General features: G+C 52.5%; 1 protein-coding gene across 1 annotated transcript in view; it reads right to left on the bottom strand.

The window, feature by feature from the left end:
- Positions 1–8,630: 8,630 nt before the first annotated feature.
- LOC147737820 (uncharacterized) overlaps positions 8,631–27,174 on the bottom strand; it is a 42,439-nt gene continuing 23,895 nt past the window's right edge. The window contains exon 3 of the mRNA XM_086945723.1: positions 8,631–10,732. Within this exon, the coding sequence (XP_086801849.1) occupies positions 8,670–10,016 (1,347 nt within the window). The 5' untranslated portion in view covers positions 10,017–10,732 and the 3' untranslated portion in view covers positions 8,631–8,669. The remainder of the gene's footprint in view (positions 10,733–27,174) is intronic.

Genomic DNA, 27,174 nt, shown 5'->3' with positions numbered 1-27,174 from the left:
AAAACCGATACCTCTCGAGGAGCAGAAATTGTACGGGCTCCTTCAGTCTCTCCCTCAGTGGATGGGGTCTGATGGAGGGGGTATTTCACCCACACAGGGATCTCTCACTCAGTGGATGGGGTCTGAGGACGGAGAGGGTATTTCACCCACACAGGGGTCTCTCACTCAGTGGATGGTGTCTGTGGACGGAGGGGGTATTTCACCCACACAGGGACGGTGGCGAGGGCGATGTCAGCGTGTAGAAGGTGAGTCGTTTGTTTAGGTATGCTGGTCCGGTGTTGTGGAGTGCTTTGTGAGCGTGAGTGAGGAGCTTGAAGGTGATCCTCTTGTTGACGGGGAGCGAGTGCAGGTCTCTCAGGTGGGATGTGATGTGGCTGTGGCGGGGGATGTCAAGAATGAGGTTTGCAGTGCCATTCTGTATACGTTGTAGTCGTTTCTGGAATTTGGCCGAGGTTCCTGCGTACAGAGCGTTGCCGTAGTCCTGCCTGCTGGTGATAAGGGCATGGGTGACTGTCATTCTGGTCCCGGTGGGGATCCATCTGTAGATCTTGCAGAGCATGCAGAGGGTGTTGAAGCAGGAGGAGGATACAGCATTGACTTTCTGGGTCATTGACAGCGATGAGTCCAGGATGGACCCCAGATTGCATGCGTGGACAGTGGGAGTCGGTGCAGCTCCCTGTGTGGCTGGCCATAAGGAGTCGTCCTAGGCGGACGGGATGCAGCCGTCTTGTCCGAGTTCAGTTTCAGGCGGCTGTTCTTCATCCATTCGGCGACGGCCTTCATTCCTTCATGGAGGTTGGTTTTGGCAGTGGTGGGGGCCATGGTGAGGGAGGGGATCAGCTGGGTGTCGTCGGCATATGAAATGGTGTTGAGGTCAAGCGATCGGACTTTGTGGGTGAGCGGTACCATATAGACGTTGTAGAGTGTTGGGCTGAGGGATGATCCTTGGGGTACACTGCAGATGATCTTGGTAGCTTTAGATAGGAACGGAACTATGGACAGGGGCTGGGTGGCTGGTGTCGCAACATTGTATGGGGACCCAGCCTGCTCCTGGCAACTAGGGTGCTACACTAAAAAGACCACGCTTCTGTAGTAGGGGCCAGTGGCAGCCATGTTGGAAGTAGAGAGCACCTGCACCCTAACACAGATTAGCTATGAAAAGGTGCCCGAAGACCTAAGGGCCAACAAAAAGTAGGTGGAAAAAATTAGGCAAGGGAAAAAAATCACAGGGAAAGACCACCCCAGGGCTGACAGGTCTAACACCCAGCCTTCGTGGGGTGGACATAGCGTGGTGTACAGCGGCTCGCAAAAACGTCGGGAGGAGCTGATCAAGGCAGAGGCTGAGGTGGTGTCTCTTGAGCATCACAGTCAAGAGGCGAGCGGGGGTCTGGTGATGTGTCAGCTGTTACACGCTCAGCAGTCGTACGTCTCTCTACTGTTAGACGAGACCCACCAGGTCTGGCTGGCGACACGGAGCAGAATCTGCCAATGGGGTGACAAGTCGAGTAAATGGCTACAGGGGGTTTTTCATCCACAGGTCCTTCCAAGGGTGCTGGATGCAAATGAAGCGCTGTTAACGGATCCCCGGGTCATAGGGTGAGCTTAGCCACTTATTACGTGGATCTTTATGCTTCACGGGAATGCCTCCCCGAGGAGACAGTCGAGAAGTTTATCGCGGATCTCCCGCCAAAAGCAGTGTCCGACGATACGGGCCAGCGGCTTGAGCTCCCTTTATCAGTGGAGGAGTTGAGTACCGCCCTGGGAGAGCTCAATGCAGAGAAGGCCCCAGGCCCTAACGGGTTTCCCGCCGAGTTTCATCATCGCTATAGTCTACAGTTGGCCTCTTACTATCAGGCGGCGGAGGAGGAGGCTAGGGAGATTGGCCGTCTCCCTCCACACTGGCACCATGCAGAAGTGGTGGTATTTCATAAGCCGGGCCGGCCTACGGGGCAACATGCCTCCTACCCCCCCATTTTTCTCCTTAATGTGGAGGCGAAGGTTCTGGCCAAGGCCCTGGCTAACCGCCTTCTGCCGTATATCCCTGAGTTGGTTCACCCGGATCAGGCCGGGTTTATGCCCCAAAGGGTGACGAGACATAATATACAGCGGGCCCACGTGGCCCTAGCAGCTGTCCGGCAAATAGGGGTACAAGCGATGCTCCTAGTGGCAGATATGTGCAGGGCGTTCGACTCCCTGAGCTGGGTCTATCCGTTTGCCCTCCTTCGTCGGCTTAATCTTGGCCCCCGGTTTTTGTCATATGTTAATGTTAATGTTAATGGGACTTCTAGAGCGCGCTGCTACCCTGAGGTGTCCTGGCACTATGCACTACCTACTAGAGCAGCTGTGGCAACCGCTGTGGGCGGGATTCAGTTAACTAAAAGCCAGGTTTTTAATCCTTTCCCGAACGACAGCAACTCTGTTGAGTTCCTTAGGGTGAAAGGAAGGCAGTTCCAGGCTTTGGCGGCGCAATGCCAGAAACTCCTACTGCCTCATTTCTGTTTATTGAAGCGGGGGAGTACGACTTGTTTTGCCTGCATGGAGCGCAGAGCTCTTCCGGGGACATACCATTGAATGGATTGCTTAAGGAAGTCAGGGCCAAGGCCATTAAGAGCCTTAAAAACTAAGCACATGGCCTTGAACTGGATCTGAGATTTTATAGGGAGCCAGTGGAGAGCTTTAAGTCCTGCCCTAACTGAAGAAAACTTAGGAGTCCCCAATAGCAGTCTGGCTGCCGCATTCTGCATGGTCTGAAGCAAAGCCAGCTGTCTCGTCTGGATGTTAATGAAGAGGCCGTTGCAATAGTCCAGACGTGAAGAAATGAGCGCTGTGACGGCTGTTTTCATGCTTTCAGGCGGAAGAAGGTATTTTATTTTGCGCAAAATACGCAAGATGAAAAAGCAGGAGAGACAACCTTACTGACCTGATCACAGTATGTCAGTTTAGAGTCCACAATCACTCCGAGATTTTTCGCCCCGGCGACCGGCGTGGGAAGGGCGCCCATTGTGTCTGGCCACCAATCAGGGGTCCACAAGTGTGCTGTGTTTCCAAAGTTGATAACCTCAGTTTTCCCTGCGTTAAGTTTCGGGCAGTTTGACGCCATCCAGGCAGCAACTGCCTGCATGCAGTTGTGACATTTTAAGCTGGTCTCTGCCTCATCGCCTTTTTGAATAGATAACACAATTTGTGTATCGTCGTTGTATGAGATTAGCCGAAAGGCAAAGGATCTAATCAGAAGAACCAGCGGGACAACATACACATTAAATACGGTCAAAGAACTGGCAGGCGCTCAAACTACAGCAACTGCCCGGCCTTTAAATAAGCAACAATGTTAGGACCTTGCTCTTTTTTTCAATGATAAAATTGATAACCTAATTCTAGAGATTAATAATAATAAGAGCAATGCCGCCACCCAAGGAGGGTTTGATAACACCGCAATAGCCAAGGCCACCCTAGAGTGCTGGCCTCCCATTACAATGGAGGGTCTAAAGTCCATTATAACCACCATTAAATCAGGATCCCCCAGTGACCCAATCTCCATAAACGTATTAAAACAACTCAATACACCTTTTCTGGTAATAATACTAGACACTCTGAACACCTCCTTTGAGCAATCAACGGTTCCCACACTGTGGAAACATGCTACGGTGAACCCGCTACTAAAAAAGCCAACGGCAAATCCTGAAATTTTGTCTAATTATAGACCCATCTCGCTCCTATCAGTATTTTCTAAAATGCTTGAGAGACATGTCCACTCAGCCTTGACTCAATTCATTGAAGGAAACAATCTTCTTCACCCCTCTCAGTCAGGCTTCCGAGCTGGTTTCTCGACGGAAACAGCACTGCTGGGAGTCACAGAAAAGATCCGGAAACTCCTTGACGAAGGTCAAACGGTAGACCTCATTTTATTAGACCTCAGTACGGCCTTCGATACTATATCACACAAAAGGCTGCTAACCACTCTGGAAAGCACTGGGATATGTGGGGAAGCATTGAAGTGGATTAGCTCCTTCTTGGAAAAATGGACTTTCCAAATCATATCATCCTCAGCATGCTCAGGAAACTTTGCTTCACCGCACGGAGTACCCCAAGGCTCAATTCTGAGCCCACTGTTTTTCAATCTGTATGTAAAGCCACTGGCAGATCTAGCGGATAAAGCAGGTCTAACTCTTATGACCTATGCGGATGATTCACAAATCATCTTCTCCCTTTCAGAATCTAGTACATTGTCCCCTTCACATCTCAAATAAGGTCTCAGTGACATAGTCAACTGGATGACTAGCAACCAATGGAAATTAAACAGAGATAAGACAGAGGTTATTTTACTGGGAAAACAGAAGGATGTGTGGAATGTCTCCCACTGGCCTATTCAGATGGGAAATCTCCCTACACCGACCACCCAAGTGCGTAACCTGGGGGTTATGGTGGACAGCACTCTTTCCATGAAGCCACAGGCAGGCAAAGTGGTGGCTCTATGTTTCACCATATTAAAATGGCTCAGGAAAATCCTCTGGATGCTGCCCATCTCCACCCAAAAGACCGGAGTCAACGCCCTCATTACATCTCGGCTTGACTATGGAAACATCCTTTACCTCGACGCAAATAAAGCAGTAGTGCGGAGACTACAGCTGGTTCAAAACTCGGCTGCCAGGTCGCTTTGTAGAGTCCCAAAAACCGCCAGTATCTCTGGCCACCTACGAGATCTACATTGGCTCAGGGTCGAAAACCGCATCAAGTTTAAAGCCCTGAGCTACATGTTCAGAATAAAAGCGGGTACAGGGCCTAAATATCTTCAAGTCCATCCTTACACACCTAAACGCAACCTACGATCTCAATCCGCAGCAAATTTCTGTGTACCCAGATTCAAGTTGGCAAGAATGGGTGGTAGATCCTTTTTAATACTTGGGTCCATCCCTTTGGAATACGCTACCTTCCCATATCCAAAAGGAGGAAAGCTACTTAAGGTTTCGTAAAAACATCAAAACCTTGTTGTTTGAACAATAACTTCTTACTAGGTGACCTGTAATCTGATGTGCTCAGTCGTGGCGCCGGGAAACCCTTGTTGGGTAGCTGTGCGCCTTATAAGTTTGACATATAAAAAATAAATAAATAAATAGAGTTGGGCTTAGCGAGGAACCCTGTGGGACTCCATATGTGTGGCTGCTGTACACTGACTTGACGGCGTCGGTCCGCGTGGCGGGTGCAGTGTCATCTGGGTTCTCCATCCACTGTGGCACCAGGCAGGGGTGTCCCCTGTTGCCCTATTTATTCGCTCGCGGCCTGGCTGCGCATTGATGCACAACTGAAGGGATTTGAGTGGGCGGCGGGTCCTTCGGATAGGATCACGCTCTATGCGGATGACGTCCTCTTCTTTTTAACGGCCTTGAATAAGTCGGGCCGCGGATTCTGGAGATCATGCAGATCGTTGGGGAGACGTCTGGGCTCTACATGAACCCTCGTAAATCTATGCTATGGGTACTGGGAGCGTGAGATGGGGTGGGTGCCTGGGCGTCCACGCTGCAGGTGGTGGTAGGAGGCATCAGATACCTGGGCGTTTCCTCTCTGATGTACCAGCGGTATCCTGGGAGCGGAATGTGGTGCCACTCTGGAAGCGCGTTCAGGCGGATCTCAAAATTTGGTTCTGCATGCCACTGATGATCTATGGCCGATCTGACATATTCAAAATGGTCGCACTCCCACACCTGCTCTATCAACTGAAGAATCACCCATACCCGATCACGTCCAAATGATTCCGACTGGTCAACTCTGCTTTGGGGCAGTTCCTCTGGTGGGAGGGAGCGGTGCGTGTTGTATTTTGGACGTGCATCCATTCTACATACTGTGGAGGGCTAGTGACCTTGGATATCCTTTCCTACTATCAAGCCTGCCACCTGTTGGTCCTCAATGAGTGGTGGTACAGGGACAGAGGAGACCCGGTCTATGCAGTGGAGCGACACCTGATGGGGCATTCCACTCTCCATACAATTCTCTATTCCGCTGAGCTGCGTGGCGCATTGCCGCTGGCGACAAAAGTAGTATTCCAAATTTGGCGACAAGCCCTGAGGCATATGGGGTGGTGGAACACTCTCACGGATAAGAGCCCCCTATGGCACAATGGACGCCTACCAGCCTTGGCAGCTCTTCAGGGTTTCCATTGGCGTCTCCACCCTGGGGGATGTTGTGTGTGATGGTTCCCTCAGGTCGTTTCATGACCTTCAGGTGGAATTCGGCATGCCTCAGTTGCAATTCTTCCAGTACCTCCAGCTCCGGCCGCGGTTGCCCCCAGCCTGGAGGGCCTCGACTCAATTCCTGAGTTTAGTCCACTGGAAGCGAAAGTTTTCATGGGTGACCTAGAAACCAAAAAGATATCAAGAATTTACCAGACCTTGGTCACTCACAGCGCGACTCAACTGGGGAAACTGTGGAGGCATGGGAGGGAACTGTGGGGGCTATGGAGGAAGAAGACTGGAGGGAAGCCCTTGCCGCACCACGAGGGGCGGATATAGCGGTTCGCCTCTACCTCATCCAATTTAAATATCTTCACCATGTCTACTTTACTCGGGTGCGGTTGTGGCGGGCGATGTTGGTTGCGTCCCCAGAGTGCCTTCGGTGTCGCGGGGTTGAGGGCACCTTTTTACATACTGGTGGTGGAGGAGTGTGGCTCAATGGTTAGAGCGGCAGACCCTGATGCAGAGTTCTGACCAGGGTTCGATTCCCCCCTCGGCGGGGCCTCGGGCTCAATTTCCTCGGACCTGTTAATTCTCGCCTCAGTGCCTATTCTAATCACGGGCCCCACGCTGCAACTCTGGGCAATAGCTTGCTTAGCCTCCACACCGGCCCCAACAGCGCTAAGGATGCCTGGCTTCACCCTGGGGGTGCCCAGGAGTGGACACTTCACAGGGAAAGCCAGGAGGGGTTCCACAGCGGTATGAGTATCAGTGCCAGGAAGCCGAATAGGTGACACCGCAAGGTGACCGTCTAGTGACAGTGCGCTCTATAAGTACCATGACATTTACATTTACATCCTGTCTGGCAATGCCTATCATTAGACCGGTTCTGGAGAAATATCTTTGCTTGCCTTTCTGAAGTTCTGGGGTGGTCGCTCCCACGTACGCCTCAGCTTGCTCTATTACATGTGATGGAGGGATGGGGGGTAACATTTATAAACGGCACCTTCTCCAGCTGGGCCTCACATTGGCAAAACGTGACATTGCCCAGATGTGGAAAGATGCACGAGCGCGTTCTGTGGCTGCCTGGAAAAACAGTTTGGACTTCAAAATGGGGCTGGAGCGGCCGATCATTGTGGCGCGAGGACGCCCGCGTAAGCATTAAAAAATTTGGAAGCGGTGGGTTGACTATAGGGGCCTGTGGCTGGAGCCGCCGATTGAACTAGACGATGTTACGGTGGATCGAGGGAGTGGATGGGGGGGATGGGTCTGGCTCGGGGGGAGGGTGGTCGGTGGAGTGTTTGTGCTCGGTGTGCATGGGTCTCGGTGGTGGTGGCACAACCTAGGAGGTGGGAGGGGGAACAGTTGGGGTTCAGGGGGATGTTATTCTTTGTAATACTCATGGTATTGCTTGTTTTGTTTTCGCCACAAAAAGCTCAATTGCTGCCATTAAACTATGTTATGTGATACTGCAGTAGATTCTGGTGTGCAGAGTTATGTGTTCTTGGTGCAACTTAATAAATATATATTTTTTTTTAAAGACACTCCGGCGTACCGGGAGAGACCCAGACTGGAGCACAATCACTATAATCGGAAAGTTCTAAGCAATCTTGGCAGTCAGGCCACAATTTATCCGCCATACGTAGGGTCTTTAAACAAAATTTTTTGAAGAATTTAGGAGAGCTGAATTTATATATGAAACCTGGCTCCCCTACCCCTACAAGCATAGCTTTGAACATTCGGCCTATCAAAGAGTCATCTGGGGAAAGCAATAACATCCAAGAGTTCTTTAATTAGTAGGCCCAACAGTACAACGGAAGATCTGGTAGGCCCATTCCCCCTCGCTGAAATTCTCGTGAGAAATGCGCATGCGCGGGCAGCCGCGCATGCGCATTAGTAGCAAAGATGGCGGCGTGGTTACCAGAGGGAGCTCCAGAGACGCAGCCGACAAGGTAAGTGGTGTTTATTGTTTTTAAAATCATTATTTAAGTATTTAGGGAGGGCGGGAGGGAGGCCGGTAGTATTTAGCGGTGTTGATAGTTGGGCCTTCTATCATCTGGTATTTCAATGTCCCACATAATTTGAAATGTAATTTTTCCGTAATTCATTCCTCGCACAATAACTGTGTGTTCGCTGATGTCTTTGTAGGTTTTCTAATCGACTAAAGCTCTTCACACATTCACTGCATTTAAATGCTTTTTTTCTCCTGTGTGAGTTCGCTGATGATACCTTAATGCTGAAACTACTGTCACACTCATCACAATGATAGGGTTTTTCCCCCGTGTGTGTTCGCTGATGAATTTGTAGGGATGATAATCGACTAAAGCTCTTCCCACATTCACTGCACTTGAACGGCTTTTCTCCTGTGTGTGTTCGCTGATGTCTTTGAAGGCTTGATAACTCACTAAAGCACTTTGCACATTCAGTGAACTTGAATGTTTTTCTCCTGTGTGTGTTCGCTGATGACTTTGTAGCTTTGATAATCGACTAAAGCTCTTCCCACATTCATTGCACTTGAATGGTTTTTCTCCTGTGAGTTCGCTGATGTTTCCTTAATGCTGAAGAGTCGCGAAAACTACTGTCACATTCACTACAATAATAGGGTTTTTCCCCCGTGTGTGTTCGCTGATGACTTTGTAGGTTTGATAATTGACTAAAGCGCTTCACACATTCACTGCACTTGAATGGCTTTTCTCCTGTGTGTGTTCGCTGATGTCTTTGAAGGCTTGATAACTCACTAAAGCACTTTGCACATTCAGTGCACTTGAATGTATTTTCTCCTGTGTGTGTTCGCTGATGACTTTGTAGCTTTGATAATCGACTAAAGCTCTTCTCACATTTATTGCACTTGAATGGTTTTTCTCCTGTGTGAGTTCGCTGATGTTTCCTTAATGCTGAAGAGTCGCGAAAACTACTGTCACATTCACTACAATAATAGGGTTTTTCCCCCGTGTGTGTTCGCTGATGACTTTGTAGGTCTGATACCCGACTAAAGCACTTTGTACATTCACAGCACTTGAATGGTTTTTCTCCTGTGTGAGTTCGCTGATGATACCTTAATGTAGACGAGACGCGAAAACTACTGTCACATTCACTACAATGATAGGGTTTTTCCCCTGTGTGTGTTCGCTGATGATTTTGTAGGTATGATACCCGACTAAAGCACTTTGTACATTCACAGCACTTGAATGGTTTTTCTCCTGTGTGAGTTCGCTGATGATACTTTAATGTAGACGAGACGCGAAAACTACTGTCACATTCACTACAATGATAGGGTTTTTCCCCTGTGTGTGTTCGCTGATGATTTTGTAGGTATGATAATTGACTAAAGCTCTTCACACATTCACTGCATTTAAATGGTTTTTCCCCTGTGTGTGTTCGTTGATGTCTTTGAAGGCTTGATGAATGACTAAAGCACTTTGCACATTCACTGCACTTGAATTGTTTTTCCCCTGTATGTGTTCGCTGATGACTTTGAAGGTATGATAACTGACTAAAGCACTTTGCACATTCACTACACTTGAATGGCTTTTCTCCTGTGTGTGTTCGCTGATGTCTTTGAAGGTGTGATAACTGACTAAAGCACTTTGCACATTCAGTGCACTTGAATGGCTTTTCCCCTGTGTGTGTTCGCTGATGTCGTTGTAGCACTGATAATCGACTAAAGCTCTTTACACATTCACTGCAATTGAATTGTTTCTCTCCTGTGTACGTGTGCTGATGAAGCCTGAGTAGTGATGACATACTAAAGCTCTTGGTGCATGTGCATGATTCTTCTTTCTTGGTTACTGTCTGTGGGTCGGGTATATATTTGTCTACATCCCATGACTGTATTTCCTGATGGGCCAACATGGCTGATAAAGCACTTCTGTTTTCTCACACACTTTATATGCGTGCAGTATTTTGCACATTTGATTTCTGTTTTAACAATAAATGCAATAGCCACCAAATATTTGCCACACTCCTAATATGTGGAAGAAGTCTTTGTAGGTGATTGTGCCTTCAGATTGGATTAGGGCTATGCACGCGTGAGGGTAAAAATGTATCTTCCTTCTGGCCCGCGCAAATTAGGACAGTCTATGGTATTGAAGATACAAGAACTCCTCTTTCCTTTACCCGTCAGTTGTCTGGCTCCGCTCTGTTGTGCTCTTCTCTGGTTACTGTTGTTTGTCCAGAAAGAGTTTAAAATTCACCTAGAGCACGGAATGATGGCTTGTCATCATATTAGAAAACAGAGCTCTGGTGTAATCACACCATACAGATCCCATGATCAAAGTTGGTATTGGACACTTGTTTATACAGGAGGCGGTTTGTTATTGTTGTTGCCTTAATTTTCCTAAGATCATTTCTTCATCTTGTGGCGTGGAGGTGCACAGCTCAGACTCTTACAATCACTGAACTGCCCTTGATGCTTCATCCGGGATCTGTCAGTTTGTGTGCAGGTTCCTCTGTCGCCGACTGCGCTGATGTTTTGCTGAATACTGTAGCTCATTATTTCTGCTATTATTGAAGATTTACAGCATTCGCTTCATTATTGATGGTCATTTCATACAGCCAAGGCTTGTTTTCTGTTGGATGTAAAGATATTGAAAATTACTAAATTGAAACATATTAGAATTATAATTCACAATGTTAACTGCTTGTAAAAGACATTTCGGGGGAGATTTACCAAATATCCACGCAATGCAGCACAGCCCTCCCCCCGCGAGGCTACGCTGCATTGTACGACAGGGAGGGAGTAGGAGAGCACCATATTTTCAAAGATATGGCTCTCTCCTTCCCTTTCCCTTGCGCCCAGCACTGATTACAGCAGCCCTGTGCCATGCACACACCTTTTTTTTTTCTTCAAATTATTTTTATTCACTTTTGTAGCAATAAAAAACTTCACAATACATCAATCGCTGTTGGAGGTGGTACAACAGTGCAGCCCTGCCAATAAAATGTATACATTAGTTTGCGTATATACAGACTGAGGGCATGGGGTCACACATAACTGATGCAGCGTGAGACCGGCGGGCGGTACTCGAGGGGAAGGAGGGGGGGGGACTAGGTACCAGTTGAGAGAAGAGGTAGTTTGAGACCATAGGTCATGTGACTACAGGGAGATGGGAGAGAATACCCTAATGAGGGGAGAAGCAACTAGGGGAGGGGGGAAGGAATCAAAGGGGCGAAGGCTGAGGCAGGGGGGCAGAGTTAAACGGATTGTACTAGGCATATCTGTGACGAAGGCAGCAAGGGGGACAATGAAAAGGGGGGGGAGAACGTAGGGCGGCCAGCTGGGGAGGCAGGATGCGAGGAAGGGATGGGAGATTAGGCCATGCGCGTGTTAGAGAGGCGTTGGTGCTGATGGGGACGCCGCGATGTGTTGTGAGACGGTCGGGGCGTCGCGTCTGTGGGCTTGCAGGAATTGATGGGACAGTGTGGCCCACTCTAAGGATATAGGGTTCTTCCGCTGGCCCCTTGCCTCCTCCTCCCGCAGTGTTTCTTCCTCTGCCATAGCCCATTTTTTTACCGCTCCCACCCATGTCTCAAATGAGGGGCCGGCAGCCGCCCGCCATTGCATGGCTATGTTCCTTTTCGCTAAGAGCAAGGATAGGGCTGCATATCTGACCTGTACCTTGTGTGTCTTCGGCCGGCGGAAGATTCCCAACGCAACTGCCTCCCAGGAGCGAAGGTCTGCGAGGCCTGTGAGGGTGCAAAGTGAGTCAAGAATGGCCGGCCAATAGGATTGAAGAGTCGGGCAACTCCAGAACATGTGTAGGAAGTGTGCATCCGGAGAATGACATTGGGGGCATAGGAACTGTGTGTCGGGGAAGAACCGCTGTAGGCGTGCAGGGGACTGATAGGCCCGGTGTAAAATATGGAATTGGATATTTTTTAACCTTGCGTTTCTCGAGACTTTCTTTGGGAATTCGAGCACCCTATCCCACTCCCTGTCGTGCAATTGCCGTCCGAACTCGTCCTCCCAAGTGGCCCGCAGAGTGAGTAAAGGTTTGTATGTGAGTTCCCTGATTGACTTATGGAGCCAAGTGACAAGGTGCCTTCCGCAGCCCATGTAAAGGATGGAGTGGATTACGGGGTGTGTTGCAGGTTCGCCTGCTGTTAGGTCACCATGTGGGCGGAAGCAGTCAATGAGTTGGTGGTGCGTCAGAAACTGTCCGGGCGGGAGGTCGTGGTCCTCTTTAAGTTGGTCGTACGGACGAAGTTGGCCCTCTGCAAATAGCGTCTCCGCTTCCGGGATCCCTGATTCTGTCCATACGTGCATCATGGCGCTCATGAAGTATGAGTCCCCACGCGGCCAACCCACTAGTGGTATTTGGGGGGAATAGCAAGGAGTCCCTGGCGCCAAACGGGTGTATACGTAACATACATCGGCGGGCAACCGATACCTGCAGAGGATATGTCCGGCGGGGCTTGGTACCGGGGAGCAGCAGAGTTCTGGTGTGGGGATAGGGCCGTGTGATGTGTGAGTTTCCCCAGCGTGTCTGCCAGCCGTCCAGTATGACAGCCACTGGAGGTGCGCTGCTAGGAAGTATGACTCGAAGGCAGGGGCACCCAGGCCTCCCCGTGTGGTGGGTAGTTGAAGCTTGGTGAGGGCTATTCTATGCCGGCCGTCTCCCCACACCAGTGTGCGGAGTTGCGTGTCCAACTCCCGGAAGAAGCTTCTAGGTGGGACAACCGGGAGGTTGGTGAAGTAGTACAATAGTCGGGGACGATGACCATCTTTGCAAGTGCTACACGACCGATAGGGGCCAATGGGAGGTGTTTCCAAAAGCCTACCAAGGCTCGGATGCTGGCGAGGACTCTGCGGTGGTTGCCCTCGTACATATCAGTAGGCGACCGATAGAGGCGGACTCCCAGATACCGTGAGGCGCCCTCGGCCCAGGAGAGGTGCTGCATACTGATCTGGACTTCTCGAGGGTTTAGGGAATGATGCAGGGGATACACCACCGATTTCTCCCAGTTCACTCGGAGGCCAGATGCCTCTGCAAACTCGGAAAGGATCATCCATATGGGGGTTATGTCCCTGGTGATGTCCCGGACGTATAATAAAAGATCGTCCGCATACATGGAGACACAGTGAATCGTATCAGCTATGGGAATGTCCCATGCCGTGCCCTCCTGGCGCAGGCGAATCGGCAATGGCTCTACGGCTAAGGCAAAGGTCAGTGGCGATAGGGGGCAGCCCTGTCTTGTACCTCTTTTGACTCGTACTGGGGCCGAGATGTATTTGCCAAGTCTGACCCGAGACGTCAGATTAGTGTAGAGCAGTCGAGTGTATTGTGTAAGGGTGGGACCTATTCCCGTCCGGCGGAGCACAGAAAAGAGGTATGGCCAGGTCACAGTATCGAAGGCTTTTTCGAGATCTAAGATAATACAGGCCGCGCGTGGAAAGGCGTCGCCCACTTGGTCCTGAATATGAAAGACTGGTCTGATGTTCTGGGATGTGCTCCTGCCGGGGACAAAACCGTTTTGGTCTGGGTGTATTAGGGGACGAAGTATTAGTTCAAATCGGGTGGCCAGAATTTTCACCAGGATTTTGCAGTCCGCTGAAAGGAGTGTGAACGGGTGGTAGGAGGATAGCGGGTCTCTGTGCGTTTTGAGAAAGGATATAATCACAGACTCTCGGAGAGAGCTCGGGAGCTCCTCCCGCTCGAGAGCGTCCGTGATCATGGCTGTGAACCGGGGGGTCAGCAATGTGGAGAAGGTACTGTAGTACTCGAGAGGTAGCACATCAAGGCCTGGGGCCTTGTTCCGAGCTAGGGAACGTATCGCGCTGGAGACGTCGGTCGCTGTGATTTTCACATCCAGGGTGTCCCTGGTTGCTTTCTCGATATGGGGAAGTGGCAATGAGTCTAGGAATTGTGAGGCCACATCATGCTGATAGTGTGTCTGAGTGCTGTACACGGCGGCATAATAGTGCTGGAACGCATCTAGTATGTCTTGTTGAGAGCGTACTAGAGTGCCCGCGGGGGACAGAATTTCGGTAATAGGTGTTGCATCCGAGTCTTGCCCTGCCAACCACGCCAGTAGTGTGCCCGTTTTGTCCCACTCTTTGTGGAAGCGGGCGGCATATTCTCGGAAGTTGAACTTGCGCATATCCGCCAGAGCGGTGGTGTATTTCGTTTTGGCCTCAGCCACCTGGGCCGCTGTAGCCGCTTGTGCATCCTCCTTCTTGGTGAGTGTTGCTAGCGTACGTTCTGTGTCGACGAGTGTGCGTTCAAGCGTGCGGCGGGCCCCCGTTATCTGTTGAATGCTAGCGCCCGTGCCACTACTTTGAATGCGTCCCATTCCACGAGTCTGGTGGTGGCGGTCCCGGTGTTGGAAGTGAAATACTCTTGGATCGTCTGCGCATGTTCATGTCTGAAGACCTGGTCTGTGAGACAGTCCTTCGGGAGGCACCACGTGGGTACCGGAGGGTGGGGTGGTCTCCAGCGGATGCTCAGGTTGTGTGCGTCGTGGTCTGAGATTACGCGGCCTAAGTAGTCAGTGTGTTGGATCATGGGTAGTATTGACTGGGTGCATAAAAATCTGTTGAGTCTTGTCCGCAGATTATGCGGGATGGAGTGGAATTAGTACAACTGACTATGGGGGTGGTGTGCTCTCCAAGCATCTACTAGTGACCAGTGTGTGACCCAGCTACGGAATCTTCTGGTTCGTGTGTGGGCTGGGGAATGTAGGGGAGGAGGATAGGACCTGTCGAGTGTAATGTCAAGCTCACAGTTGTAGTCGCCGCCTAGTATCCATGGGAGCGTGGCAAATTGGGCCAGTACGCCCGAGAGGGAGTCCCAGTATCTATCCTGCTCTGTGTTGGGTGCGTAGATGCTACCTAAGAGGATTGGCCACCCATCCAATAGACCCTCCAACAGAGCATACCTTCCCTCCTTATCCACCACCCTACGTGTCTCCCGAAAGGGGGTGCCTGATCGAATCCAGATGAGTGCACCACGCGCATATGCCGAGTACGATGTGGCGCATATGAGCTCGCGCCAGCGGGATCTTAATTTGTCTGACTCTACTGCTGTAAGATGTGTTTCCTGTAGGAACGCGATTTGAGCTTGTTGGTGCTTAATATATGCAAAGGCCGCATATCTCTTTCGCGGCGTATGTAAGCCGCGCGCGTTCAGGGTGATTATATTAATGTCTGCGTGCAGCATGGGATGGTAAGAAAAGAGTGGCTCGCGCCTAGAAGTGGCTGCTCGCATACGGGAGATATGGGCCTGTCTGTGAGCGTGTTGGTGCTGTGCGTGGGGATGGCCCTCGCTTGCTTTTCACCATGTGTGTCATCTGCCCATATGTGCATGCCTTCATTGGGGTGGAGGGAAGGTGAGAACAGGGTAAACGAAACCAACAACTGCATGGGAAAACTGTCCCAATACGTGGGGCGCATCGGCAAGCTCGATGCGTCCAAACCAGCTCTCCTAGAACCGGGGAGCGAACAGTTGAGTCTTGGGGGTGGCAGGCTGGGCCTGCGAGGCAAATTCCTTTTCGGGCGTTTGCAGGAGAAGCGGTCGTCCAATTAGGGTATACAGTGTACATCATGTCCTCACCAGGGTTGTGGGTGTTCTCCAGGGGGGGAGTGCCCACTCGCCTTGGTCCTCGAGCTGGGCATATTGTCGGGTTGTGGCCAGCGACATCTCTATTGAGCAGAGTCAGCGATCAAGGGTGTGACCGGGACCATGGTGATGGAGTCCGATGCGGGGTGGGGTGAATTACTGTTGTCTTCACTACTTGATGAGAAAAGGTGCGGGATCCCCTCGATGTCTTCCCCTGGTTGGGGAGCCTCAAGGTCCGTGACAGCCTGAAGGGCTCTATGGCACTCCTGCAGGAGCTGCTCCAGGTCCGGGGATTCAACTTCTCGGCACTTGGTAGGATCCCTCCAATTCTGTCGTCCCTGCTGTTGCGTTTGCTGTGTGGCACCCTTCCTATTGCGGGGTGTCCTGTGGTCGCGTTTCTGTGGCTGGGTTGCAGGCGGTCCGCGTGTGCAGTGGAGATCAGCCCAGTCGCACGCCTCCTCGGCCGTGGAAAAGAAGTGTGTGGAGCCCTCATGGATCACTTTCAGGCGGGCCGGAAAGAGCACAGAGTATTGTACTTCATTCTCCCGCAGGCACCGTTTCACCTCCAGGAATGACACCCTGAGTTTTTGTACCACCTTGGCGTAGTCCAGGAAGATCATGACATGTTGGTTTTCGACCTGCAGAGGGCCCGCACGTCTTGCCGCCCGCAGCACTGCGTCCTGGTCCTGGAAATGAAGGAACTTCGCTAGCAGGGGGCGAGGGGCGCTGCCGGGTATCCGATTCCGGTTAGGACCCGGTGGGCCCGTTCCAGTGAGAAGAAGGCGGTGCGGTCCTTTGTCGGTGAAAGATTTAACCCAGACCTCCACATATTCGATGGGGTGTGTTCCCTCGACCCCCTCCAGCAATCCTATTACGCGTATGTTGCAGCGCCGAGAGCGTCCTTCCAAATCGTCCACCCGGTTCTCTACCGCGGCAAGGCGGTCCATGGCCGAACGGAGTGTCGACTGCTGGGTCTTCAAAATGGGTTGAATGTCTGCCAGGGTCTTCTCCCCCTCTCGGACCTTATCCGCCAGCTTTCATTGGTCGTCGCGGAGTAGGTTGATGTCTGTGGTAAGAGTGCCCAGGCGTTCCTCCATGGATGCTCTGGAGAGTTCAATGGCCGCCAGGACTTTGTCTAACTTGTCCGATATGGTGGGGTCCTGATGTGGCGGGGGCGCCTTGGTGAAGGTGCTAGTGCGAGGTTGCTTTTCTGGCGCGGTTTCAGGGACCGCCGTCTGTTGTGTGGCCTTTTTCTTTCCCATGGCGATGATCTGGGGTGCAGCGTCCTCGTTCGTTTTCTTCTGGCGCGGGAGTGGCGTTGGGGTGCTGCTTCCCTGCGTGGTAGCCGTGTGGCTCGCCGCCTTCTTGTGGTAGGGGGCGTAGTGCGCCCTGAGATCGCCCGCGCCCCAGCGGGGGCTGCCCCGCTGTGACGCCAGTCGTGCTCGTTTGCTGGGGGCCACCGTACTCAGTGGGTCTTGCGTGTATCTTCTCCGTGCACCTGCGCTAGTAAAGAGGGCAGAGGGGTATCACCCCTTGATAGCAGTCTGGTGCCTGCCCAAAGAAAAGTCCAGTGAGCTCCCGGGGGGCGCCGCCAGCTGTGGAGGTGCCAGGAATGGGGCCGGATCACTGCCCAGGTCAGTCGATCCCGGCCGCCATCCTAGGGTCAGGCAAGGACTGTTGTGGCTGTTGGTGTGCCTGCAGGTCACTCAGGCCGTTGGTAGTATCCCGTGGCGGGGGGGGGGGAGGGGCATGCAGGAGCGACTGCTGGGCGCCGCACTCACCCCCAGAAGTCTGTGTGCCGGGTCAGGAGGTCTCCGCGCTCCGACGGAGTCTCGGCGTGGGCGCCATTTTGGATTCAGGTAGGCACCAATTCCAGCCGTTCCCAACCGAACTCCGCACCCCCGGTGGGGCTGTGAATTTATCCACTGTCCGCTCCTGGAAGTACGATGTATGTCGTAGTCGTAGTTCGTTGCCGGGCGGTGATTACTAGTTCCCGCCGATTGCCTCAGACTGGTGCGGGGACGTTACCGGCACTCCGCCCCTGTTCAGCGCGATTCTTGAGGGCAGGGGAGGACACCGCGACGCAGGATCCGGCTCTTCACGGCCGCCGGGCCGCGCACGTTCAGGCAGGTCGCGGCAGTCCTTCCCCGTCCCTGTTAGTAGCGGGTCGCCGCCATCTTGGCCATGGGCCCGCGAAGCTGGAGCTGTGCTGCTTCGTCGCTCCTCTGGGTCGAGGGACTCGGGTCTCTCTGGCGCTCCTGGTGCCGCCGCCGGTCCAGGGTCTAGTGGATGTGTTCTGACCCCAAAAGGATAGCGATGAATGGACAGTTGGGCCGCCCGTGGCAGAAGCCTCAGAAAGCAGCAGCCGCCATTGTGGCTCGCTAAGCCATGCCCCCACGCCATGCACACACCTTAGCACCAGAGCGCTAGGGCGTGTGTTTGTGTGAGTCCAGCACAAGTTTTGTACAGAAAGGACACCCTTCCTGTACAAAATACTATGCCAGACACGAGGGAAAGCTTTTACCACTTTGAATGTGTGTTGCAGAGTGCAGCACGCATGCAAAGTCAGAAAAGGAAGGAGAAATGAAAGCATTTCTCCTTCCTTGCACCTAGTTTTGTGGTTGCACGACAACGCCCATGCACCACCCTTGGCAGGCACCCATGGCACCAAGTAATGCGAAACAATGCTATGCACAGTGTCACATTACTTTATTGTTATTTCCAGTGCTAAACAAGTTTAGCCCTGGAAAGTAAATTAGGAAACAAGATTTTTGCCATTTTGTGCCACTTTTGTGACGCAAACAGTGCAAAATCTTAGTAAATCTCCCCCTTCTTCTTTATCGCTTTTGAAACTTAGCAAGGAATATTTCATCATACACAGATATTTAACTAAAAGTTCTGTTGATCAGGTGACATCTTATTAATGCCTGAAAAGGAGGTGATTTACCAGTGTTTACAGAGTAACTTAGCTAAGTAAGGGCACTCACGGAGCACCCAAGTGCTAGAGGTATAGCTTAAGATAGACGCATATGGTAAAGCTTTCATTTAAACAACAATAGAGTTTAGAAAAATAGCTGAATCAGGCTGGGCTGTAAAATTTCCAGTAACTCTTCATGAAGTATACAACAAAAGTAACTCCATTCACACACTTCTTCTCATTCTTTCCAATTTACTTAAGATCATCTCAAATACCAACTCCTGTCTTTACCTCACTGTTTTTAAGTCACCTTTGACACTTTCAACAGCTCTCTTGGTTCAAGCATTTCTGGTTTCTTCTAACCTGGAAGATTGGAACATTATTGTGAGTTGAGGGGGGTTTCCTATCACCATAACATCTGTCCATCTCCCTGAAACTAGTGCAGCTTACAGAGCCTGGTTCTGGCCCTGAAAGACAACTTTAAAAAGCAAGTCTTTAGTTCTTCCTAAAGTAGATAAAGTTCTGTAAGATGCAGCTCCTTCTGGGGCTTTTGTGTAAAACAGAGTGAGGGGTTCAATGTAAGCCCCATCCTTTACATTATAAGCGCAGATAAGGCAAACAAATGTTGATTCATATAATTTAATATTCAACTTTCTCAGTCATTTACTACTTATAGAGAATCCATCACAACCAATAATTTACCTGACATATCCCTGCAGCCGATGTGTGCATATTACTCTTTTCCCCCCTTTTCCAACATTACATGGCATCTGGCATGACGGTGTCCTTTTGGGGGCCAGGATGCCATTTGTGACCGGATGGGCATTTGGAAGAGCGGGAGGAGGTGTCAGTTATCCACAGGTGATGCAGCATTTCTACCTTTCCATATTTCTCATATTCAAGTTGACCTAATTTCCTGTCCTTCGCCCCCCTACTGCCCTGTGGCTGCCACTCACTCTGTGGGGTTCTTCAGAAGTCAGATAATTGCTTCATACTCACAAGGCCATGGATCTCACTTCTTCTACAATTATTGCAGACAAAGGGCCTAGTTCGGAGTTTGTCCAACAGATTATTGCCAAAAAGCTAGGGGTGGGTGAAGAATTCCGCTCTGCCGGCGGAGCTCGCGAAGGTTGCCCACTGGTCCAAAAAACTCTATGTAGAACAAAGTTCTTTTCTCAAGCGGTTCACCAACAGTAAGGTGACGAGTGCTTGTGAGAAAATATAACGCGCTAGACCTCCTCCTGGTGAGATTTCTCATTGGGGGAGGTCACAGCAGGTCACGACAACTCGAGTGTTAAAATCTGCCATTCTCGTTGATGAAGCTGCCATTCGATTAGAATATCAATTAGAGCGGCAGAAAGCAGCAGCGCCCTCTGGCATGACGCGTAGTGCTGTTCGTGCTGATTTTACAGTGGGGGTTAAATTCCTGGCACTAAAAATCAGTGAGAGCAGTGCAACTACAACCTCTGCCACTTGTGGAAGTCTGCAGAGTGCGGCGGGGTTTCCCTGGCACTTCGTGGAGTTCCACAGAGTAAAAATCTGCAAACTACACCAAGGCATTTTCAAAACGTGACAGATATCCTGTCTGCCTTATTATAATTGCTATAGGATGCAATGCATTTTTAATGGGGCGGGCAGGATACCTGTCACATTTGTGATGGAATAAACCATCCGCTGAAATCTAAATCAGGCTTTTGGTGTACATTGCGTCCAGTGTGGCTAGCTGGGCTTGAAAGATCTTGTTGTTTGTCGGTCTCTCACTGCTTTGAGTTCACCGCCAGGCAGAACTACTGCCAGCTGCACCCTGTACAGATCTTACGTACGGGCAGGACATCCGTCAGCTGCGTCTTGTGCAGATCTTCCTTCCAGTCAGGACTTCTGCCAGCTGAGCCTTGTGCAGATCTTTCTTCCAGGCAGGGCTTCTGTCAGCTGCGCCTTGTACAGATCTTCCTTCCAGGCAGGACTTCTGTCAGCTGCGCCTTGTGCAGATCTTCCTTCCAGTCAGGACTTCTGCCAGCTGAGCCTTGTGCAGATCTTCCTTCCAGACATGGCTTCTGTCAGCTGTGCCTTGTGCAGATCTTCCTTCCAGGCAGGACTTCTGTCAGCTGCGCCCTGTGCAGATCTTCCTTCCAGGCAGGACTTCTGTCAGCTGCGCCCTGTGCAGATCTTCCTTCCAGTCAGGACTTCTGTCATCTGCACCTTGTGCAGATCTTCCTTCCAGGCAGGACTTCTGTCGGCTGCGTCTTGTGCAGATCTTCCTTCCAGGTGGAACTTCTGTCAGCTGCGCCTTGTGCATATCTTCCTTCCAGGCAGGGCTTCTGTCAGCTGTGCCTTGTGTAGATCTTCCTTCCAGGCAGGACTTCTGTCAGCTGCGCCCTGTGCAGATCTTCCTTCCAGTCAGGACTTCTGTCATCTGCACCTTGTGCAGATCTTCCTTCCAGGCAGGACTTCTGTCGGCTGCGCCTTGTGCAGATCTTCCTTCCAGGTGGAACTTCTGTCAGCTGTGCCTTGTGCAGATCTTCCTCCAGGCAGGACTTCTGTCAGCTGCACCTTGTGCAGATCTTCCTTCCAGGCAGGGCTTCTGTCAGCTGTGCCTTGTGTAGATCTTCCTTCCAGGCAGGACTTCTGTCAGCTGCGCCCTGTGCAGATCTTCCTTCCAGTCAGGACTTCTGTCATCTGCACCTTGTGCAGATCTTCCTCCAGGCAGGACTTCTATCGGCTGCGCCTTGTGCAGATCTTCCTTCCAGGTGGAACTTCTGTCAGCTGTGCCTTGTGCAGATCTTCCTCCAGGCAGGACTTCTGTCAGCTGCGCCTTGTGCAGATCTTCCTTCCAGTCAGGACTTCTGCAGCTGCGCCCTGTGCAGATCTTCCTTCCAGTCAGGACTTCTGCAGCTGCGCCCTGTGCAGATCTTCCTTCCAGTCAGGACTTCTGTCAGCTGCGCCTTGTGCAGATCTTCCTTCCAGTCAGGACTTCTGAAGCTGCGCCCTGTGCAGATCTTCCTTCCAGGTGAAACATCTGTCAGCTGCGCCTTGTGCAGATCTTCCTTCCAGGCAGGGCTTCTGTCAGCTGTGCCTTGTGTAGATCTTCCTTCCAGGCAGGACTTCTGTCAGCTGCGCCCTGTGCAGATCTTCCTTCCAGTCAGGACTTCTGTCATCTGCACCTTGTGCAGATCTTCCTTCCAGGCAGGACTTCTGTCGGCTGCGCCTTGTGCAGATCTTCCTTCCAGGTGGAACTTCTGTCAGCTGTGCCTTGTGCAGATCTTCCTCCAGGCAGGACTTCTGTCAGCTGCACCTTGTGCAGATCTTCCTTCCAGGCAGGGCTTCTGTCAGCTGTGCCTTGTGTAGATCTTCCTTCCAGGCAGGACTTCTGTCAGCTGCGCCCTGTGCAGATCTTCCTTCCAGTCAGGACTTCTGTCATCTGCACCTTGTGCAGATCTTCCTCCAGGCAGGACTTCTATCGGCTGCGCCTTGTGCAGATCTTCCTTCCAGGTGGAACTTCTGTCAGCTGTGCCTTGTGCAGATCTTCCTCCAGGCAGGACTTCTGTCAGCTGCGCCTTGTGCAGATCTTCCTTCCAGTCAGGACTTCTGCAGCTGCGCCCTGTGCAGATCTTCCTTCCAGTCAGGACTTCTGCAGCTGCGCCCTGTGCAGATCTTCCTTCCAGTCAGGACTTCTGTCAGCTGCGCCTTGTGCAGATCTTCCTTCCAGTCAGGACTTCTGAAGCTGCGCCCTGTGCAGATCTTCCTTCCAGGTGAAACATCTGTCAGCTGTGCCCTGTGCAGATCTTCCTTCCAGTCAGGACTTCTGTCGGCTGCGCCTTGTGCAGATCTTCCTTCCAGGCAGGACTTCTGTCAACTGCGCCTTGTGCAGATCTTCCTTCCAGGTAGGACATTTGTCGGCTGTGCCTTGTGCAGATCTTCCTTCCAGACAAGGGCTTCTTTGCTCAATGATCAGTTCAAAGGTCGGGAGAGGTAGAACTTGTCTAGGTCATCTTCTTTATTGCAGTTCAACTGGTCAAGCCACAGAGCTCGCGCTCTGAGATGAAGGAGAGTCTGGATTTTCTGAGCTCCGTAGAGCATTGAGACAGTCCTACCGCATCCAGCACATACTACAAGACTCCTAGAGTCAACGCTCCAAGTGCTGCTCCAAGGTTTAATTCAAACACTGCATCTGAACATCCCCTGGCAAATCTCAACTAGAGAATAAACATCCTGCCTGCACCAGCAGAGCGCAGAAAGCTTCTCAAGCACCTCGAGGTACATGGGCTTTCTCTATCTGTCATAACTGAAGATGTTAAACCTTGGTAACATCAATCCCCTTTGGACAAGGTCCTCCATTTTGCTATCAGCATGTGACTCATCCTGCGCATGCACAAACCCTCTAGTCCAGAGGTCTTCAAACTTTTGGATGCCGAGACCCCCCTGTCAACATTTTCAAACGTAAGGACCCCCTCCTGACAAACATTTCTCAACCTCTGGGTTATGAGGAAGGTGAGGACCAAATTATGCGACAGGCTTGACTAAATTGTGTGAGTAGAAAATGTAAATAATGTTCTGTGATGCTGCGTATTTTGGGGTAGCATTGCTTTATTATTTAGAATGTTTTTAAACATAGTACCAGTTTATAACCAAAATACAGCAATTAACATCAGAAAGATGTGTAGTCAACCTCTGTGAAGGGCCTCCCAATCCGCAGGAATACGCGCTGCCACATTAGAAGCTCACCTGGCCATGGCCGGGAGCAGCAAGGGTGCATTCAAACGTGGCGGTCTTGTGCAGAGTTAAGGAGTTTACCCATGTCCCTTTCCTCTCACCCCCTTCCTTCCATCCCTCTCTTCTCTCCTCTCCCAACCCTGGATCCCTCTCTCACATTGCAGGCAGATGGTTATTAGCCCCAGGACACCTTTTGGTAACAGTAGCGCACTACAAATGTAAATAATAGGCAGAAGCAGGGGATCCACTAGACCCGAACTTCAGAGGGGGGAGGGGGGTTAACATTCCCAGCCAGGGCTTGTCCAAGCACTGGTCGCACACGGTGCAACAGTCTTTCCACCTTCTCCATGAATTCCCTCACTACCACTCACCAACAATATACCTCATCTCTCTATAGCACCTGTCTGACAAACATTTCATTTCTTTATAGCGCTACTCATAGTTTACTCACACTCAGTTCTGTGATGTGCATGGTACATCTTCTTTGTACCAGGCACTTTAACCTTCTGCACTGTGTGGGTGACAAGAGTGCCCATGTGACTGCACGGTGAGCAATGCAACAGTGTGAAAGTAGGGTAAAAGGAGTGACTGCAGGGTGAGTGAGGTGACCATATGAATTTGGGACGAATTAGTGCATGGTTAGTGATGGCCTTGTTTGAGTGAGAAGTAAGGGGGGGACAGGTGCGTGGAGTGTCACATGAGTGCAGGGTGAGAAGTGTGCCCGTGTGACAGCAGGGTGAGGTACAGAGTGAACAATGCAAGCAAATATTTAGTGCAGAGTGATCACTGTGACTGCAGGGTGAGTGGGTGAATGTTGTGAGTGCATGGTGATCAGTGTCCCGGCCTGGTCACCCACACGCTCCTGAGCCTCCCGCCACCCCAGCCACCGAGGGCCGCGAGCCCCCTGCCTCCCGCCACCCCAGACACCCGAGGACCGCGCCAGATTTTTCCGCCGCCCCAGCCCGAGGCCCCGCCCCCCCCGCCAGCCGATTGGCTCCTGCTCCCGCCCCCCCCCGCAGACCCTCCCTCCCAGCTCCCTCTTAAGGGGAGCCCGACCAGAGCCAGGGAGTGACCACTGCGCCTCCCGGCCTGGTCACCCACACGCTCCTGAGCCTCCCGCCACCCCAGCCGCCGAGGGCCGCCGAGCCCCCTGCCTCCCGCCACTCCAGACACCCGAGGACCGCGCCAGATTTTCCCACCGCCCCAGCCCGAGGCCCCGCCCCCCCGCCAGCCGATTGGCTCCTGCTCCCGCCCCCCCCGCAGACCCTCCCTCCCAGCTCCCTCTTATGATGCCCCCAGAGCGACCGCGCAGCGGACGCGCGCAGCGGGAGCGCCGACTGAGCGCTGAAGGCGCGCCAAAGGTAAGCCCGTCTGCGCCCGTCCGCGCCTGGACCGCGCCCAGTGCCAGGACCCCTGGCCCCCGCAGACCCCAGCCCACCCGCCGAACGTACGACGCCGCCACCCTCAACGCACTCAACGCCGGCCGAGTCCCGGGCTGCTACCGAGCCACCCCGAGACGCACCCACGGACCCTTCTGCTGCAACTCCTGCAAGTTCCCCTGCATCCGGACCTGCTCTACAACTAAACCAACCAAGACGAGCAACAGCAGCAGCCACCTGAAATGCATCCTGCTCAACACCCGCTCCATTCACAGGCACGCCATCGAGGTCTGGAACCTGCTCGACACCACAGCCCCAGACGTCGCCTTCTTCACGGAAACCTGGATGAACGCCTCCTCAGCACCTGACATCGCCATCGCCATCCCAGACGGCTACAAGATCATCTGAAGGGACCGCATCAACCACACCGGAGGAGGCATCGCCATCGTCCACAGGAACACCATCCGCATCACGACCAACACCGATGACACCCTCGCAACCGCCGAGCACCTGCACTTCCAAGTCCACATCAACCCCATGACCACCCTCAGAGGCACCCTCATCTACAGACCCCCTGGACAACGCACACAATTCAGCGAAGACATCGCCGACTTCATCAGCCCACACGCCCTCTGCTCCGCTGACTACATCCTCCTAGGGGACCTCAACTTCCACCTGGAGAACAACAACGACCGCAACACCACCACCCTGCTGGACAACCTCGCCAACCTGGGACTCAAGCAACTGGTGACCACCCCCACCCACTACGCCGGACACACACTCGACCCCGTCTTCTCATCCAGCAAGGACATCGCCTTCAGCCACGCCACCGGACTCCACTGGACGGACCACAGCTGCGTCCACTTCAGCTTTGCAAGGACCACGATCCACCACCACCAGCAACAGGCTGCACGCAGGAACTGGAACAAGATCACAGCCGACCAGCTCGCGTCCTCCCTGAGCGTGAACCCTCCCACCAGCACAACGAACCCTAGCCAGGCGGCCACCAACCTCACAAACTGGATCAGCGACTGCGCAGACGAGCTCGCCCCCCTGAGGACCCCGCCCAGCAGACCCGGCAGCAAGAAAGCCCCATGGTTCACCGACGAACTCAAGAGCTCCAAGAAGAACTGCCGAGCCCTCGAGAGAACCTGGCGCAGAGACCCAACACCGGACAACATGACTGCCCTCAAGCTCGCCACCCGAAAACACCACCAGCTCATCCGCGCCACCAAGAAAACTGCATTCAAGGAACGACTGGACAACAACGCACACAACAGCAAAGAACTCTTCAACATCGTCAAAGAGCTCTCCAACCCCAACGCCGGAAACAACGACATCACCCCTTCGCAAGACCTCTGCAACTCCCTCGCCTCCTACTTCCACAACAAGATCGCGGACATACACAACAGCTTCAGCACTCAACCGACGAACACCACGACCGAACCACTGCCCCCCACCACCATCCTCCGCGCCTGGACTCCGATCAGCACCGAAGACACCGTCCCCACGATGAACTCCATCCACTCCGGATCTCCGACCGACCCCTGCCCTCACCAGGTCTTCAACAAGGCCGCCGCTGTCATCGCACCCCACCTGCGGGACATCATCAACACCTCCTTCGACACTGCTACCTTCCCGGAGAGCTGGAAGCACGCCGAACTCAGCGCTCTACTCAAGAAGCCATCAGCTGACCCCACCGACCTCAAAAACTACCGCCCCATCTCGCTGCTCCCGTTTCCTGCTAAAGTCATCGAGAAGACCGTCAACAAGCAGCTGGCTGCCTTTCTCGAGACGAACGGATCCCTCGACCCCTCGCAGTCTGGCTTCCGGGCCAACCACAGCACCGAGACCGCCCTGATCGCAGTCACCGATGACATCCGAGCGCTGCTCGACAACGGAGAAACAGCGGCCCTCATCCTCCTCGACCTCTCCGCGGCCTTCGACATTGTCTGCCATCGTACCCTAGTACAACGCCTCAGCAACGTCGGAGTCCAGGAGAAGGCACTGGAGTGGATCATCTCCTTCCTCGCCGGAAGGACACAGAGGGTCCGCCTCCCTCCGTTCAGATCTGAAGCCACCGAAGTCATCTGCGGCGTCCCTCAAGGCTCCTCGCTCAGTCCAACCCTCTTCAACATCTACATGAGCCCCCTCGCAGACATCGCACGCCAGCACCACCTCAATATCATCTCCTACGCCGACGACACCCAGCTGATCCTCTCCCTTACCAACGACCCCGCCACCGCCAGAGCCAACCTTCACGAAGGGATGAAAGAGGTAGCCGAATGGATGAAGAACAGCCGCCTGAAACTGAACTCAGATAAGACGGAAGTCCTCATCCTGGGATCCTCACCCGCCGCTTGGGATGACTCCTGGTGGCCCCCCGCTCTAGGCAGCGCACCCAAACCAACAGACCACGCACGCAACCTGGGCTTCATCCTGGACTC

This window comes from Lissotriton vulgaris, chromosome 1_1 (genome assembly GCF_964263255.1).
Source record: "Lissotriton vulgaris chromosome 1_1, aLisVul1.2, whole genome shotgun sequence".
NCBI lineage: Eukaryota > Metazoa > Chordata > Amphibia > Caudata > Salamandridae > Lissotriton > Lissotriton vulgaris.
Note: the sequence above shows the minus strand (reverse complement) of the source record. Positions and strands in the feature narration are given on the sequence as shown.